This window comes from Solanum lycopersicum, chromosome 5 (genome assembly GCF_036512215.1).
Source record: "Solanum lycopersicum chromosome 5, SLM_r2.1".
NCBI lineage: Eukaryota > Viridiplantae > Streptophyta > Magnoliopsida > Solanales > Solanaceae > Solanum > Solanum lycopersicum.
Genome location: NC_090804.1, coordinates 65,937,364 through 65,956,758, shown reverse-complemented (window position 1 = coordinate 65,956,758; position 19,395 = coordinate 65,937,364). Strand labels below are relative to the sequence as shown.

General features: G+C 34.7%; 2 protein-coding genes across 3 annotated transcripts; one reads left to right on the top strand and one right to left on the bottom strand.

Annotated features, from left to right (window-relative positions):
* Positions 1-531: 531 nt before the first annotated feature.
* Positions 532-4,037, bottom strand: LOC101260346 (ferritin-2, chloroplastic). The gene is made up of 8 exons (XM_004239904.5): positions 3,525-4,037; positions 2,411-2,494; positions 2,257-2,317; positions 2,020-2,107; positions 1,439-1,500; positions 1,201-1,266; positions 1,034-1,097; positions 532-929 (listed from the first exon to the last, which is right to left on the bottom strand). Exons 1-8 carry the CDS (start codon positions 3,821-3,823, stop codon positions 877-879), a joined length of 777 nt encoding a protein of 258 aa, XP_004239952.1. The 5' UTR covers positions 3,824-4,037; the 3' UTR covers positions 532-876.
* Positions 4,038-6,974: 2,937 nt separating this feature from the next.
* LOC101260820 (uncharacterized) lies at positions 6,975-19,286 on the top strand. 2 transcript variants are annotated; one of them, XM_004239905.5, is made up of 11 exons: positions 6,975-7,365; positions 8,418-8,460; positions 8,874-8,927; positions 9,849-9,912; positions 14,846-14,902; positions 15,112-15,218; positions 15,315-15,353; positions 16,121-16,209; positions 16,294-16,372; positions 17,977-18,024; positions 18,811-19,286. In XM_004239905.5, the coding sequence occupies exons 1-11, from the start codon at positions 7,181-7,183 to the stop codon at positions 18,895-18,897; spliced, it is 852 nt and encodes a 283-aa protein (XP_004239953.1). In that variant the 5' UTR covers positions 6,975-7,180; the 3' UTR covers positions 18,898-19,286. The 2 variants fall into 2 exon arrangements, with proteins under 2 accessions (XP_004239953.1, XP_019069382.1); XM_019213837.3 differs by having other exon boundaries at positions 6,987-7,365; positions 8,418-8,474.
* The last annotated feature ends 109 nt before the right edge of the window (positions 19,287-19,395 follow it).

Here is a 19,395-nt window from a genome sequence, read left to right as displayed (position 1 = left end):
CAAGGTTTAAAGAGAGGGATTAATTTAGGATTAAAGACAAAATAAAATGGGTCATATTATATTTTTTAATGGATCGGGTTAGATGGATGGATCACTAAATGATTTTTTATTTTTTAAAATTTTTAGTTTGTTATATAAATAATTAATATCAACAATTTTTAATTAAAAAACAATTTAATAGATTGAGTGACTTTTTGAGAAAAGAGTGGATAGTTGAGTGACTTTTGAGTTAAAATTCAATGTTGAGTAACTTTCTGAGAAAAAAAGCAATAGTTGAGTGACTTTTGAGTGAAAATTGAAAGTTAGAGTGACTTTCTAAGAGAAGAGTACATAGTTGACTGACCATATGAGGTATTAACTCTACATATATACATATATATATATACATCAATAAATAATAAGATGTACCAAGTGAAGTGTCAAGACATATATTTACGACGAAAGATAATATGTGCATATGTATCATTGAGAGAAGAATCTATCGAAAATGACGTTCATAAAAATATTGAAACAAACTCCGAGAAAGGCAACTTGAGCTAAATTCCGATTATTTATTATTTCTCCAGATGAGTCAACATCCAACTAAAAACAAAACTATCAACTTCACTTTACATTTGACTTCACTGGGGTACCTTCAATTCCAAGCTACAACTAGCAAACCATGAGGTAAATTAAAGCTGATTTGAACACCAGGAGGGTACTAATAAGTAGCACAAATTACTACATCTATTTGGTCTATATATACAGCACTGGGACTTTCCATCACCAAAACGCCTTACATATCTATCTCATAGAAAAGGCTAATGCCAAAATATACCCAGACAACATCCTCCAAAAGAAGACTACTCGTAGAAAGTTCAAAGTCTATCTCCTCCATCATGCAAGAGCTTCCGCCTCGTGCAGGAGCATTTGATCAAAGTGCCAGACACCTAAATTGGAGCCGAGGACGTTGAAAAGTTAAGGTTTATATGAATAGTGTACAAGGGATCAGTATAATTAATGAGAAGTAATTCACAAGGAAGCGCGATCCTACCATGACCTTTGTCCACTCTTCTCAGCTGAGCTACATATTCCGAGATCTTCTTGATTGCTTCCACCTAGTGAGAAGAACACGTCTCAAAAGTTAAAAGAAACAAAGGGAAGAACATGTCTTAAAATAGTATCATGCATTAGTATTGAGACTTAACAACTCCATTAGACCTGTTCTTGCAAGTACTCGTTTTCTACAAAATCAGCCAACTGCACATCATTGTTTCGTGTGGCTACCTGTTTTTAAAAGTTAAGAGCAGTCAAAATGTATAATGACAAAACATGGAAAACCAAGATGCAGAACCTTTTTCTTAAATGTCATCGACAACCAACACAATGGTTGTCTATTTCAAATTGATCCAAATGATTGTGGATAGATACAACCAGAAAGAAAAGTAGAAAAACTCACAGCATGCAAGTTTAAGAGCTTCTCATTTGTCAACTTCTCCAAAGAAAGTGCAAGCTCCATTGCTACAAGATAAATTCAACAAAGCATGTGGTAAGTAACTGAAAGATCAATGTCCTTTTTTTTCAGTGTTTAACAACACAAGTACTTTCGTATTTCTCCACAAGGAGAGGAAATAGTAATTATAAGGCATTTGGGAGTACGAACTACGAAGGCATGCTGGCGTCTGCAACACTAATTTTATCTCTTTTGATGTCAAGTTGTCAACATAGACATCTGATTAACAGAGTAAACATTTCTAGCAACTTATTATCTAGACAACCATTTCTACTAGTATCATCAAAACAAAATAGGATTACACATACAACAGAGAGTGCACTCAAGGATGTGGCCTAATGATAAATGCAACGGGCGGGGGTGGGGGGGAGGGGGCTTCCAGGAAGTCTCAGGATCACATCTCCAGGCAAAAACACTAAATGAATTCTTCCTAGAGCAGGTAACCAAAGAATTAGTCGAGGTACATGCAAGTTGGCCTAGACACCATGGTTAATAAGCAAAACATACGAGAACAGAAACAAACTTACCATACAATGCATCCCCCTTCTCAGCATGATCAAATTCGGATAATGGCATTAAAATAGACTGCAGCTTCACTTTCCCACCACGCTTGTTCTAAATCCAAGTAATACAAGAAGTTGAAGCAAACTCGATTAGCATAAACAACCAGATGCTAGAATTAACCACTCCCCCAAACACAAAGCACAAATCATAAAGATAAAAAGCAGTAACACAAAATTTCATAATGTCAAATTTTCAAACACCTGATACTCCATGAACTTCTCAGCATGTTCCCTTTCCTCTTCACTTGATTCCTTGAAAAACCTATATCACCAAAACAATAACATATAATCACAAACCATTAAACAAAACCCACACGGCTAACTCATCGATTTGGAAGAGTCTTTGAATATTTACTTGGCAAGTCCCTTGAGAGCAACATTGTCTCTGTCGAAATAGGCATACATAGCATGGTAAACATACGAAACATTGTATTCGACACTGCAATCACAAAAAAATACAAAACAATCTCATAAATAGATAGTAGCTGAACTATAAGAAATTGTTCCGAAAGGTGATAAATCGTAATCCTCATTTCACCAGTCAACGAGGACTGATCGAAGTTTCATACACGTGTGGAAGGGCTTCACATCAAACAAGTTAAAAGGACTTCAAAATAGACACGACTAATGCAATAAGTAGACAAATAACGCCCGGTATAGATGGGTATTTTCTTTTTTTTTGGAAGCATGAAGACATAGTAACTATTTTTAGCCCCGCTAAGGCAGTTCTATAGTCACTATTTTTAGTCCCCGCTAAGGCAGTTCTATTTCCTCAGAGTTCTATATATATCTATGAGATTGGAAAATTTCGCATTGCTAAGAGTGAAATGTTTTGAACACCATTTCTAAAACACAACAACAATAACATATCAACTACTACTTCCCTCAATTCCAAACTAGTTGTGGTCACTTGCATGAACTTCCCATTTTAACAACAACACTATTCCCATTATAGTCCAACAAAGTGGTGTTAGGGGAGGTTAGAGTGTAACGCAACCTTACTTCTAAGGCAGAAGTAGAGAGGTTGTTTCTGCTAGACGACTCAAAAAGGAACCGTCGAAAGCAATTTTTTTGAGCAGTAGAAATCGTTTGGTACCTGACTAGAATCATGCAGGTATTAATAATACATAGATTAGTTATGAGTAAATTTATGCGTATTATTCTATGCAGAAATTAGTTAGGCAGACTTTTAGTTATTTATGTATTAATTATCTCATCATCTATCCTCCTAACATAGATATATTGGTTATGCAGGTTTCTAAATTGCAAATCAAACACGCTATTAATTGTAAATATAGTTCTAACCAATTATTAAACATGATATTACTTATGCATGATCTAATACATACATGTATGATATTTCTAGTAACCCGTGCTACCAAACGATCAATAACTACGACAAAATAATACAATAAAAGCAAACGAGAGCATAAAAAATGGATAAATTTTTAAAATATTTAAAATCTCACTTGATCTGTTCATTAAGAGCAGCTTCAGATTGATCAGTAAACTTCTGTCTAGCAAGAGAAGCTTGAGGAACAGTAGGTACAAGCATAAGCTCTTTCTTCACCTCTTCAAAAGGTTCGAAAACAACACCCGTCAACGGTTTACTGTTCGAACCCTTTGAAGCACATACAACCAATCCATTTCCGTTTTTTGCCGAAAAATTCTTCAAAGCAGATCCATGTGAAGAAAATGATATCACGGAACTCAAATTTTCCTCATGGGTGTTCAATAACGCAAACGCAGGTGCCACTTTCAGAAGCATGATGATGAATACTCAAAATTATGCAGAAATTGAAAAAAAAATTATCAGTAGAAAGAATCAAAGGGAAGATGAAAGAGGAAGCTGATTGTAGTAAGTATAGATGATGAAAAACAGGACATGGAGAGGACTTACAGCCGTTGGATGGACGACACGTGGATGGACAGGATTGAGTAGTGCATAACAGCGCGTGGCGGAGTCGTGGCATATGGTTGCTACTAGTTTGAGCAAAAGGTCGGCTATAAATTTTGATTTTGGAAATAACCCTTTTTTTTTTTTTACGATGTTTGATATATGTATTGATTAATTTAGATACGTATAATTATAAGGCTCTATTGAAAGATGAGTAATATTATGATATCGATCGATTTTGGAAATAGTTTTAAATAAGAAATTTTTATAAATAGTCACTTAAAAATAATTTAATTATACTCCATGTATATATTTGCTAATGTGATTCATAGCTAAATAAGCGAGCGAGAATGAGAGAGGGCATAGAGTGGAGAGAGGTGAAATGAATATGGATATTGTCAAATTGTATATGTAAATCTGTCAAATAATTATATATATGCAACTAATATACATGTATATATGTATATCTAACGAAAGAGATTGGGAGAGGGAAGAGAGAGGTGAGCGAGAGAAGGCGGAGAGTAGAGAGAGACGACATATATATGTATATCTACATATAATTGTATATATACAACTCATATACATATTTGTATATTGGGCGAGAGAGACTGGGAGAGGGAAGAGAGATGCGAACGAGACTAGGAGAGAGAGGAGAGAGGCGAGCAAGAAAGGTGAAAGAGTGGAGAGAGGCTAATTATAGTTGTATATATATCATATATGTATTTGTATATGTATAAAAGAGGACAAATAACACAATTAAAACTAAAATTAAGTTGTGAGCAATAATCAATTCAAATTATTTTTATTTTAAATAATAAGACTAGTCAATAGTATATATTCATTTTTTCACGTAATTTTATATTTACTTCGGAAGAAATATTATTTTGAATATTTGGTTAAAATATCACAATTATAAAACTGATAAAAAAAAAAATTGCGTTATTTGTGCAGGAAAGTTGAAAGTTTCTCCTATTTTTTTCTCTTTAATGCAATATTCTTTGTCACCAAAATTGGATTATTCATTTGTGGGGTAAAGTTGAATAAAGATTTTTATTTGACAATTGGGTTAGGTAGGCATACATTTCATTTATTTCTTGTATTTTTATTTGATAAATTAATATTTGGTACGTATAATATGATTTCAAATTGAGAGGTTATTTAAATTCAATATTGTCCCAACCCAACTATGCTTGATTTATATTCATTTTATCATGTCTAAATTGAGAGGATAATTTCGTGTGATTACATATTGACAATTGGAGAGTATTATTTATATCTATTTTATGGATGCAAAGCTTTATAGCACAGATACAACAAATTATACTAAAAGTGACAATTTATAGGAATGATATATTTTTTGTCATAATTTATATGACATAATTTTTATTGGACTTTAAAAAGTGAAATAGTATTTTCTTATTTGATAAATATTCAATATTATTACGAATATCTTATGCATGTTGCACTCCATTTATTTATTTAACTAATGACGAGAGAATAATTTATAGCTTTTTTTTTTAATTAAAAGTTTCATTTTCACAGGTAAGAAATATGAAGATCTTTTTAAAATTTCAATTCGTAAATTAGTCATTAGAGATCTTTTTCTCCCGACACCTTCAGGGACATTGACTAATTGTTCATAGTTAACATAAAATATAAAAATATTAAAAAATAAAAGAAAGAAGAAAAAATTACTTAAGTAGTTGATAAACATATCTATCATATTTATTAATCTTTCTATAATTTGAAATAATTATATATTATCTTATTAATAAATAATTTTAAGTCAATTTTTTAGTTAAATACATGTAAATACATGTATTTTTATGAGAAAATAACAATAGAAAGAAAGAGGAGAGAGGGAAGCAAGCGAGATCCTGATTATCATTTCCACATGCATGTGAATTACATTAAATATGTATATATGACCATCTAATAAAAGGAGTGGTGAGCAGGAGAGTGCCACGTAACGGTTAGTTCGGTTTTAAAGTTTATCGATTTGACTTGTTGGTTATCGATTTGTAGAGAACTTATTGGTTATTGGTTTATTAGTTATTGATCGTTATCAGTTCGATTATCGATTTAATCGTTAAGATTTGACACACTTTAAAACAAGGTGACGAACCGAATGAACCATGTTCATGAGTTTAAGAGTTAGATCTTTCTAAAAAAACACACAGTTTTACATTGTAGGAGAACCAAAAATTTTAGATACCTTCGGGGTGGACCAGTCTCAAGTTCGAAATCCCTTGCCAGTGAAAGCAAGAGATTTGCCTTTTGGATCGAGCTCATCGCACCATACTTGCATAGTGCGGGTTACCTCTCCTATGTGGTTTGCGATTTTTGTCTTCTAGGTCAAGCTCGTCGCACCAGACTTGTCTAGTACGGTTTACCTCTCTTATGTGGTTTACAAACTTTGCCTTTTAGGTCGAGCTCGTCGCACCAAGCTTGCCTAGTGCGGGTTATCTCTCATATGTTTCTCATATGTTGTTTGCGAGCTATTGCATAGTAGCGAAACTTTATCTTGTGCATTCCCAAAGGATAACAACTGCGGGTTTCCCGAGTTTCCCTTGTCATAAAAAAATATTAAAAAAGTAAAATAATTTGAACAACCAGAAATAAAAGTAGAAAAACAATCTCTAAATCAAGGACTTTATATACAAAATAATATAAACATAATTATTTAATTACTATCAAATTATCTATTAACCCGTTAAGAAAAAAGCTAAATCATTAAGATTAATCAAAATCGCTAAATCAATAACTTAAGCTAAATCCATTAAGAATAGACCAAAACCTCTACATCAATAACCTTTTTTCAATTCGAGTTATGAGTTTCGATTCGATTTTGAACAATCCTAGAAAAATTACAAGTTAGATAGAAAAAAGATAAGCGAGAGAATCAAATAAATGCTAATCCATTCGAGATGCATATATATAAACATAACATATATACAAAATTAAAAAATCTAATAAAATTCGTAATATCACAAATTATGTTAATTATCTCCTAGATTATTACAATTAGTCCGTCAAATGAACCTATAGGCTATAAGGACACACATCCAAAACCGCCGTGAGTTCATCTTGTTCGCTGGCCTCCTCTCCCAAGCTAGATTCGACTTCACTTCTGTAAGGATCAAGAAAACAAACCTTCAATTACTGCGAAAAATTTCTCACCAGTCACATCTCAATAAATTGCTGCTTATGTAGTTTGAGGAATTCGAAATGGCAATTGGTGGCAGTTACCCAAATCGCCATCTACTTTGTCTGTTTCCATTAATCTTCGTCACCATCATTACTTCGGTCTATGGAACGTGTCAGTTTAGTTTTGAGCAGGACAATAAGCTTTACAATTACAGTTTAACAAAACCAATTCGTAATTTCCCTCATGGCATCCTCAGTGAAGATGGGTACTGTCTCTTTCTCTTTTTTACTTGCTAACTTTCAATAACTTACAGTTTTTTGGCATTTCGATATAAGTTAAGATATGAGAAAACTAGTGCAGTAATGTGATTGATAGTTAAATATGAGAAATATGACATATGAAAAATGACATTGTTGGATTCCATATTGATATTTCCGTCTTAGTACAGTATATGTCATTGTTCTTAGCTAAGAACAGAACATAGGGGAAAAAAAAATGGATTCCATATTGATATTTCCGTCTTAGTACAGTATATGTCATTGTTCTTAGCTAAGAACAGAACATAGGGGAAAAAAATACTAGGTGATTCTTCTCATCTATCCTAGCGTTTATGGTGGGAGGTGGCAGGTTTTCTGTGGAATTAGTTGAGATGCGTGAAAGCTATCCCGGACACCACGGTCATCAAAAAGAAAAAAAGAATAGAACATGTTGGGTACTCGCTCTGTTTCAATTTGTTTGTCTCGTAATGGCTTGATACGGAGTTTAAGAAATTAAAGAATATTTTTTAATCTTATGATATAAATTAAAGATACGTGGAATGTACTAAAATGTCTTTTAATCCTGTGGTCCTTAACATGCTTTGTAAATTAGAATTAAGGAGTTGCCAAAAAAAGAAAGAGACAAATAAATTGAAACGGAGGGAGTAATACCAACTTGTTGGATTGGGATTGAGGCTTCGTGTTGTATACTTACATTAGGTCCAGGTTTTGTCAGGAGTGTTTTGTTTTGGTTAGAGACTTGAATGTCTGTGTAGGGATAAGTGTGTAGTTTAGTCATTAGTGAACTCCAGTTCCAAAGAAAGAACTTCTACTTTGCCTATAAAACGTTATTTAGTGTTGATGTAAGATGGACTAATATAGAGGAGAATAGACATGAAGCTCAAAGAGAATTCTTCTTTTGTTAGTTTGTTGTGGGGTGGCATTTTTACTAAAGGACTCTGACATCCATCATTTCAGGTCAAAGAAAATGCTGCTTTTGTGAGTTTGTTGTGAGATGGGCATTTTTACTAAAGTACTCTGTACTTGTGCTTAATTTCAGGTTCTACAAGGTGGCTGTTAATGGGACTGTGCTATGGTTTCAGGTTGGCTGCATCAGGTTACACTGTCATGCTTAGTTTGATTTCCAATTTCACAGTGGTTTTCCAAGACTTGCTCATTGACTATTTAACTATGTACTTGAGTATTTTATAAGCTCCCTCTTATCCGAGAGAAAAATGTATTATATTAGCTCCTGAATGTCTGAGTCTATGGACAAGAAGTATGATGTGCAGTTATTGTTAAATGACTTAATCTGTGAATGAGCCATTATATGTTTCATTGTGTTCACTTAGGAAGCGTAATGTAGTTGAACTGTAATATGTATGGTTAATGCAAGTGGCAGTTACATCTTGTGATGAGAAAAATTAAAGTTTTTTGGATTTTATTACTGATTAGACTTGGCAACTGCTAATACTTTACTGAATCTCACTTTGTTTCCTCTCTGCTTATGGAGCAGCTTTGTGATGCAATGATTTTCAACCATGATCCTCCTACCTGTGTTGAGTGTGGGGTAAGTGCTTGCCAAACTACATCTCTGTTATGCCAATTATCATTGCTAGAGGAGACAAAGTTGTTCTATTGTTAACCCTATGAAATGTAAATTATCGTGTGCAACAGAAAATTAGCTAACCTTCTCATAACAATAGTACTCTAGTAGCTGTCAAATACACAACAAATGTGGGGCTGCAGATTAAACTACCCTAGTTCTACAAATCAGGAAATGCTGCAGAATAAACAATATATTAACATACTAGAAGAGAGGCCAGGAGGACCGTGATGGCCCTCAGAAATCTCTCAATTACTATGAAACAAGTTATAGACTCTGGTACCTGCTCCAACCTTGGTGTACAATAGTTGTTGCTGGTGGGAGCTGGCAGGTATCTCGTGGAATTAACGAGTTGAACCGGATGCTACGGTTATTAAAAAAAACACAATTTATATAGATTCACTTATTCTCTTTTGAAAAATTCTACTGATTATCAGAGTTTTGCTAAGCATACTACCGTATATGTTCATTGCTTTGTTTTTGTTTTTTGAGAATTAGTGATTCTTCTGATTATGACTATTTGATATCTTTGATTTGGCACTGGAAATATATACATTTGTGGGTATTTGGGGGCGAAGTTTAGAAGACTATCAACTACATGCTAAGATAAATTTATGTTCTGCTCAAACATATTGAACATTAGAAAGTAACCAAGATGTACATAAATGAAGTTTGTTTATTTATTATATTTCGTAAAGCATCTTCAAGAAATTTTATTTATCACATGCTGCTTGGACTTGTTTGGCCCATTAGCCATGTATAGGAATATTCTGTCTTTAAGATGCTAAATTTAAACTTCTTGACTATGTAACGATTTTCAGAAATGTTTAGTTTTCTTTACTCACAACTTAGAAAACTCTAACTTGAGCATGCTTACATTTGCAGGACTGTGGTGGTATTTCTCGTTGTGGTATGGGTTGTAGTGCCCTCGTGGCTAACATTATTGGAGGTAATACTACTGAAGTTATGGGTATCTGGGATTTCCTTTTCACTTTATTAACATTTAAATCGTTACATGTCTTGTCTTTATTTTTTTCACACTTTCTGAAAGTGTCCTTTCAAGTTATGGCAGAGGACTGCTGGGTCAAGAGATGTTTAAATCATTATGACTTAAATGGTTTCAATACTTGGACCTGACAGGGAGAATACCACTAAAGAAAGGAGAAAAGAGGAAAACATATCCTTTTAAGATTTTATGTACTCCATATCAATGGATTAAGCAAGATGAGCATGTATAAAAAGTATGTGAGAAATTGTCTTGTCCATATGTCTATCTCGTGCCAACATTTTTAGGAACTAAAAGCTATTGTGGGGTTGTGATTCAGCCTATTCAACATTAGCTTTCTTTACACCAAAAATAAAACAAAAATATACAATTCGTCTTGATTTTCTCCACAAAATTATATTTGTCTTCAAAGCTCTATAGTTCTTCTCCTTCCAAATGGTCCATCATATGCAAGCAGGGACAAGTTTCCACCAATTTTTCTGACTAATTGCCCCATCATTCTGGTTCCACCATTTCAGTGGATCAACATTTGTTACTGGCATTGACCATCTGATTTCTACCATGTTCAACAATAGTTGCCATAATTGTCCAGTAACAGGACAATGAATGAATAGGTGACATTATTTTCCCCAGCAGCTCCGCCCATAAAGCATCTAGAACACAATTGGAATCCCCTTCTTTGAAGTTTATCCTGTGTGAGGCAAGCAGTTCTTGCTATTAGCCAAGAAAAGCATACCATCTTAACAGGAGCCTTCATTTTCCAAATGGATCTCCATGGCCACTGATTATTTGACTGTCTGTGCCTAAGCAGAATGTTATGAGTTAAGTTTTCAGAATAAGTTCTTTTACTAGTGGGCTTCCATATAAGTGAATCTAAAGTATCTTTGAACCCTTGGAATGATTCCAAGGTCTTGAAAAATTTCAACAACTCGTTCCAACTCTCAATCTTGCAGTAGCCTTCTAAAAGTAATATTCCATCAGTGTAATCCTTTTGCTGAATCCAGACTAATGACTCGCATAGTGGCAATGCTAAAGAATTCAGGAAGGAGTTCCTTTAGAGGTCCATGCCCTAGCCAATTATCACACCAAAAAAGAATTTTACTACCATTTGCGCACTCTTAAACTAGTTTTTCCAGCCATCAAAGACCAGAGGGATCTGATTGCTTTCCAGACTTTTACACCATGAGGGCTCACAACTACCTTTGAACACCATGGGGTTGTGTCTGTTATGGTTGAACGTTTGATTGCAAAGGCAATTCATAAGTTCCGAGGAAAAGAAGAGGGGAATATATATGCACATTATGGATCTCCATACGTTTGTACACTATAGGAACTTCTTCTTTTGAGAAAGGTAACATTACTTCTATATATCCACATGTATACTACACCAACAGGTATTGTTCCCGAACAAAGTATTACAACTTACATCTTGTGGTTCAAGTTATCCTTACAAAACGTCCAAAACATCAGAAACATCTTCTGTTTGAGCTAATAGTTTTTGGTCACACCAAAAATAAAGTAGGCCTAAGCAATTCATCTTAAGAATCTGTAAGCTGCTTTGTACTCTTCAAAACACCTCTTGTTCCTCTCAATCCAGACGACCACCAAAATACAAGCTGGGACAATCTTCCATCTCTCCTTCTTACTTATCATGCCATCCTTTTTCCAGCATCTTAGGACACCCGCTATAGAAACTCTAGCTGCACTCATATAATTAGGTCGGACTAGGTAAATTATATCATGAAATATATGAGGATAGAAAATCATGTGGTCCAGATGGTATCCCAATAGAGGTTTGTAAGTGTCTTGGAGATTGGATTGGGGTAGCTTCTCAAGTTATTAAATGCTATATTAAGAAGTGGTAGGATGCCTGTCAAGTGGAGAAAGAGTACCGTGATAGCGTGATGCCTGTCAAGTGGAGAAAGAGTACCATGATATTGCGATTCCAATTTATAAGAACATAGAAGATATTCAGAAGTAGTGTGAACTATCATTGTATTAAACTTATGAGTTGTATGATGGAACTTTGGGAAAGATTGATAGTGTGTATACTTAGGGATAAGAAAAGAGCTACAGAGGATCAGTTTGGATTTATGCCCTTAGCTCTACAATAGAGGTTATATTAGATTGATGGTGATTTATTGTGAGTGGAAAAAGATTTACACATTGTGTTCATTGACCTGGAAAAATATGTGATAGGGAACCAAGACTTGGTACTTCTGCTGGTCAGCTGGTGGGAGCCTGGCAGGCGTCAGGTATCCATGGAATTAGTAGAGGTGCATAAGCTGACCAGGACACTGTGATTATTAAAAAGAAAAGAAAAAAGAAGTCCTTTGACGATACTGATGTTGTGAGTTGTGACCAGCAATCTAGCCACATGACATATCTCTTCAGGTCCCATGTTGCACAAAAGAATATAGGCTTAAGTCATGTGTGGCCCCTTAAAATTGTTCGTATAATTCATTTAAACACTTTAACATTGTTTCCTATTAGACACTTTAACCTTAACAAATAAATACCTATTGAACATTTTTCTGACACTCAATCAAAAGAGAAAGTGCGTGTAATACACATGCACATGATGTGGCAAAATAGCAAATCAAATAAAAACACATGGCATTTTAATTTAAAATAATTATCAAAATAAATTTTAAATATTAATAAGTCAAAATCTTTAAGAAAAGACTTTAAACTTTTCTTTAAAAAAAATAAAAAAAAAAAGAAAGAAATTATACAACCCCCCTTCACCCACCCCACACTCCACCCTATACAAGTCTTTCCCTTTCTTTTCTTTCTATAACAGTTCCACCTTCCACCATTGTTAATTCTCCATTTAGAACAAATAAATATTTAACATATATTAGGTATAAATTTATCATTTTAATATCTTTTATGTCTTCTTTCTTATTTTCATTTGAATTGATGGTGTTTTCTTAAAAGATTCTCATTTTTCCTTTGTTTATTTTGATTTCAATTTTTTTTTTGTTTTTCTGTTTCTACTTAGATTTGGGAGGAAGAAGGGGCGTAGATCAAGGTGGTTTGTGGCGAGAGAGGTGAAGAGGGAGAGAGAAGATATTTTATTAATGATCTTCATTTTTTCCGGCAAAGAAGCTGTAGATGATTTTCATTTTTTTTGATAAATAATGCATCTTCATTTTTTGATAAAAAGAATGTGAATGGCGATCTCCATACGGAAGTTGACAATTATTAGAATATTAAAAAAAGAAGAAGAAAACATGAAATTTGTAAAAGTAAATATAAAATAAAAAATGACCATGGATTTGTAAAGCAAAGTGGTCTCTTATGGTGAAAGAGAAGAAGATAAAAAAAAATTGTTACTGTTAAAAAAATAATGAGAAAATTAAAAGGAAAGATTGAAAAGGAAAAGGAAAAATATTAAAATATGAACTTCACGCGTTCACCAAGATGTGAATTACACTTTCTGCGCCACCTCAGCAAAAGTGTCTAAATGAATCAAATTTGAGTGAGTATAGGTGTTTAATCGCTACTAGTCCTAGTTGAGGTATCTAAGTGAATTATGTGGACAACTTTAAGGGGCTGTAGATGACTTAGGCCAAGAATATAACACACACAAAAAATTGTCACCATGTCATGCAAATGATTGAGTAAGATGTTTTACCTTGGAGGTTTTTCAATTCAAATGACTTTATGAGCATTGGTTCTGGAAGTGCTTTCTGTACGATTGATAGAGTCCCTTACCTAATAAAAAGATTAGTTTTCTTTGATTGATGAACTACCAGGAAATAAAATATCAGATAAACAATAATGGATTTCCAGTTGCTTGTTCTCATGAAAGCATGAGTGAATGGTCAATTATTCATTTATTGTTGAGAGTTGGGCCTGTAAAAGGCTTAAAGGAAGCAGTTGTGCTTGCGAAATTAGTTTGAAGTTCTAGTATCCAATACACATGCAACAAGATAGGAACACATGATATGGCTTTTGGCTAAAGAGGCAGTCTTCACACAGGAGAACCTAAGTAAAAGGGGTCATCAATTAGTCGCAAGTTGTTTTCTATGTGGGGAACAAAATGAGACAATGAACCATCTTTTTTTGTGCAAGTGGACAGAACAATTATGGAGGATGGAGTTCCTGGAACATTGATAAATCATCAAGAGAATCTGCTCAATGATACCTGCTTGTCCTTTTTGGTGTTTACTGAAAGAAACCGTAGATGTTTTGATAGACTCTCAAGTCCTAATAACTTCCTGAAGGCTAAATGCTTACTTTCTCTGTTTAGCTGGTGCAATCTGACGGTCTGACCTAGAACAAACACTGAACAGTTTTTTTTTTAAAAAATTTTCAGCTCCTTAGTATTAAGCTTAATCTTTTTTATAGAGCTGACTCTCTCTTTTAGCTTTTTGCATCTTCTTGATGCCCTTGGTGATCCTAGATGTATGCATTCTCTTCTTCTCCAAGTCAACTATTTTCACTTTGCCTAGTAAAGTTTTACTATATTGATTGGCCAAAGTAGTGACACAGCTAAATAGAATGAACATTTGGGATTTTATTTATCCTCTGTTTAGTTTATGCATGTGCTATATAGTCTATGAACGTCGGTCGGTACATCATCATTTCTCTTCAAAGGGAATCTGAAGAATAATAAAGAGGTATTACCTTCAGAATATCATGTTTAAGTTGAACGTATAAATCGTATATACAACAGACAAACAGATGATATGTATTCCCTTTTCCTTTTGTGATAAACAGAGGAATTTATTTATACTATGCCGAGATGGTGCGGTCTTTATAAGTATATCATGAGCACATACATCGACTCTTCGGAAAATCTAGCTAAGTTTACACAAGTTGATTCTTTGTTCTATTTCCTTTAATGGTTTTAGTATGGTTAGTGCAGGTTATCCTGTGTGCACTACTCTTGGATATTCATCAAGCACGTTCTTTGAACTCATTGGTAAGAATCCGTCGATTATCTAGTTCAGATTAAAGGAGAGAAGTTATTATCAATTACTTGATCTTCTTCGTGTTTTTAGGTACACAATTAGTAAATATGAATTGTAGCATTTTTTCATGCAGATATAGTCCGCAATCACCTGCGGAGACTACTTTACTAGATTAAATTGGAAATGTTAATGCCTTTTCTTGTGTTTGTTAATATGGCAGACAAAACGGATCCACTCAAAGGCATCACAGCTAAACTGTTTAACAGAGGTTCAAAGTCCAACTGTTCACTTGCTGTGTCGATTGTATGTGATACAAATGGAGTTCAAGTAAGGGCTTGTTTCCTTTGTATATCGGCTGTACTTTTCTCCAGTGACATTTTATTGGAATTCGGCATATGATTTTCTTTTCCATTCCTTTGTCAGGGTCCTCAGACACTTGAATTAGTTGGGACTTGTGATTACGTAAGTACTCTAAATGTCTATGTTTCAATCTCATTATGCAGTAGTTTGTCACTCATAGGAGTATTTGGTGTCATTATATTAAGATAAGGATCTTGGTTAATAAAATAAATAAAAATGTGTTTTTCCTCCCAGTTGGCAATAAGGTAATATGCCTTGGTATGGGCAGCCACATTATGATGATTTCTTATAGTCTAGCATGGTATAAAATGGACCTGCAAACCAAAATTGTAAATGGGATTAGTGGTGCAAATAGTCTTGGAGATGGGAGGTACTTTAATGGGCTATGTTGCTCCTCCAAAAATGATGTCATACCTGTGTTGGATTCTTTGAAAATGCACTACTTTTGAAGGATCCAACACCACTGTTGACATTTTTGAAGAGTTGGAGCAACATAGTTGATAGGAACCTTGACATGACATTGAGTTGATGTGGGGATAATAGTTTCTAGTGACATGCTAGGTGAAAAGAAAGAACCCCTCAGCAAGACATTGATTATAACAGCATAATTTTCTGGGAACAGATTGAACATTAGTCCTAGGCACCAAGATAGTGGTTGCTTGTTTGGTCTGAATTGTCAAACTCAGCAGACCTTGTTGCAATATGCATTGCATGCTCAGATTTCTTCCTAGTTTCGCATATATATGAAACAGACAATCTGGTGCATTCTTCAATCTCCTCTTTATATCTCATTCTCTTTAACTTTGTCAAAAACCTTGTTCTTATGGATAATATCGATGTGGAGTTCATGCTTTATTTTTTGTTGGCAGGCTACGAAAATACATCACCCCTCCGGCTGTGCATTGATTATATCCTCTCACGGGAACGGAATGGGCTGGTTTGGTACCATGTTGATACTGTAAGGTTTATCGGTTAAAAGCATAGACTAGGTACTTGAGTTTCCTTCTCACTGATGATTGACTGGTTGATAAACACTGGACAGAATCCTATTCTTCTTAGGAGTTTACTTGCTGGGTGGTGCAGTCTATCGGTACTACTCTTTGGGCATTCGTGGGATAGATGTATGTTACTTCTCTTACTCTCTTCTGTCTTCATTTTCTGTTGTCAGAATAGGTGCATGAGAGTTCCTATCCAGACTTCTTTGGCCACAATATATCTGTTTGACTGTGACTGGCCTCTTGCTGTCCTATCCACCTTTTTTCTTTTTGCTGCAAAAGCATAATTCTACTCTCTACTGTAAGTGATTGTCTCAAGATAACTAAGTTGGCACCAGATAAATACACATATGTGATACACAAAATAGGCAGCTAAAAGCCATGTAATAGAGTCGAACCTTTTTACCAAAAAAAAAAAGAGATGTAACAATGTAACAATGTCATAGCAAGGTGGTTATGCGAGAAGGAAAAAAATTGTGTATTAGGATGTATATTTGTCTTCTAATTTTTAAATATCAAATTCTGACTACAGGCGCTCGTGTGTGTGTGTGTGTGTGTGTGTGTTGGGGGGTGGGGGGTGGGTTAGCTGCTATGTATAAACTTAAACAATTCTGTTTAGAGACAAAGCAAAAGGATGAGAATACTGAATAGTGTGTTCCAATGGTTTTACAGTAAGAGTCTTTTATGAATAAATCTTCTTTTATTAGCAAGAAAGGACTTAATAATATAGTTACAGATTTGGTCCTCGGGGTGGTGAAGATATTGAAATATTGCAGTTATAGATAGTGATGCATGGTGGTGATTGATAGGGAATAATGGTGACATCAAGGAGGATAATTATGATCTTTGAGATGAAAACATGTTGCAGAGCTTTGATCAGTTGACCTTAAATTTGTGTGGGAGGCAAATTAATCAAATTGGGATGTTAATGATTTGGATTTGTTTTTTCTTAATTTATACCAGTTAAAAAAATGCGAAAAATGCATTCAAAATTCCACTCTATCTACATAGAGAAAGTTCACCACACTAAGGAGTCATAAGATGATTCGTTGCTAGAAGAGAGAGTGGCAGGTTTTTGTCATTCTTTGTGTGTAAGATTGCAGTTTTGCTCGAGCTGTAGTTTGCTGCGGCATGCGCCAAGTGCACGTCACTGGTGACAGTTAAAATCTTACAGGATTGTTGAAGTTTCTTTTCTTATCTTTCTCCTGTCTCTCTCCTATAGAATCTTTAAAATTAATTGCATCTTATATAAGGGATTCCTCGATTCAGCCAAAGGAGCAATGCCACCTGTTCACTGTTAAACTGGCTGTAAAAGACTTTTGGACCATGAAGATCCCACCAGAGCACCTTTTACTTATAAGAGACCTTGAACTAGATCATAATCAGTCTCATCAAGTTAATAAGTTTGAGCCCAAGTTAAATGAATTTCGGGCAAAGTGGAAATATTTAATGTAAACTGTTTAACATTTTACTCGGGAAATAAAATTGGTTTGTTTGGAAAATTTTAGCTACCTCAGGTGTCAGTGCAGTAACCATGGTGTAAGTTTGATCCAATGTCTGAAGATGCTTTGTTGGCTTGAATATTATTCCTGACAATACACCTTTTTTTTCCCCATCGAGTGCAGTATTGTTATATAAAACTCATGCTAACTCTGCTTGAGTTGGACTGTCTGTGACATTGAATTTGTGCAATGCTACAATCTGACATCTTTCTTCTCTGACTTATGCAGATAATTCCAAACTTGGAGTTCTGGGCGAGTTTGCCACATACATTACAGGTATTGAATAATGTTGAGGTCTTATAATAAAGTTAAATAGTTGATCTGGTGAAAATTTCTCTTTGTTTACGATTAAGGGCGATACATTTTGACAGAATTGAGAGTATTGCTTGTCCAAACATTTCTATTAATGAACCTCTTTCCAGGAGAGATTCGGGGTAGGCTAGGAGCATTAACATTATGTTCCTTTTTTAATTTTTTTTATAGCACCTAGCAGTGTTGCCACAAAAGTGTTATATTGAAAGAACATCCAATATGAGTGTCTTTTCCATGCATAATTATAGCACCTAGGGTGTCCGAGTTCTAAGGATCATGGTTGCATTAGTTGGATGGTTGTTGACTCTAGTTGTGATTTTTCTGTGCTGTGAACATATAACTCTTGGATTTGTGTTTATTATTTTGTTTCCTTCATTCCGAACTGCTAATTTCCATGCAAGCACCCAATGGTATAAACTGAAGCTTCTATGTAATTGGAGGCAAACCGTAGTTCAAACTTTGCTAGTGCATTAAATTAACACCATATATACAAGCAAACCATTCTTGTGCTTTGTTCTCCAGTCCCTGTTTACCTTCGCAAAGAGGTGTATGTCTTAGTTGACTTGTGGATTCATGGACCTGCTGAAACACTATGCCATAGATCTCTGCCTTGCCTTAAACATCTGAGAAAAAAAGAAAAGATTGAGAATAGCCTTCTTTTTGGTGTGCACATAATCTTTTTCATTGGAGGATGTGTTCGTGGCTGATTGAACCAGAACTTATCATCACATTTATGTTCTCCTTTTGCAGAGTTCGTTTACATCATTGGTGCGGAGATTTAGAGGACCTTCTCATGGTCACAGGAGCTCATATTCTCCTGTCAATTTTGAGCAATAAGACGTTACCTACTCAAATGATATGATGAATCAATTTTTGACGTGGATCGACAATTGCCTCTTTCAAGATGCTTCAAGAAAATCAGATCCTCATGCTCCTCTCCAGTAAGACTAAAACTGGACATCTTACAACTTGGCTCTTTCTCATGGGCCTCACTTCAATTGTTTGTGATTTCCTTGAATAGGCTGTCATTTTGTGCTAGTTCCTTTTTGTTCTTTTCCAGTGTCATTGAGTTCTAGTTAACAGCATTCTTTTTAGGCTGTTGATGCTTCCACCATGAACAGGATTTGTATCTGAACTACATTGTGCCCACTAACTTTTTTTAGACAAGGGGGTCTCACCATTTTTCGCGAAATACTGTAGCGCGAATACAATAGTTCTTGTTTTTATGTTTCTTGTCACTTGAGCCCTTTATATATACTAACTACCCTAAAGCACCTATGTCTACTTGCAGTCAATACAACCACAACCAAACTTGCACGATATTCAACAATCAAA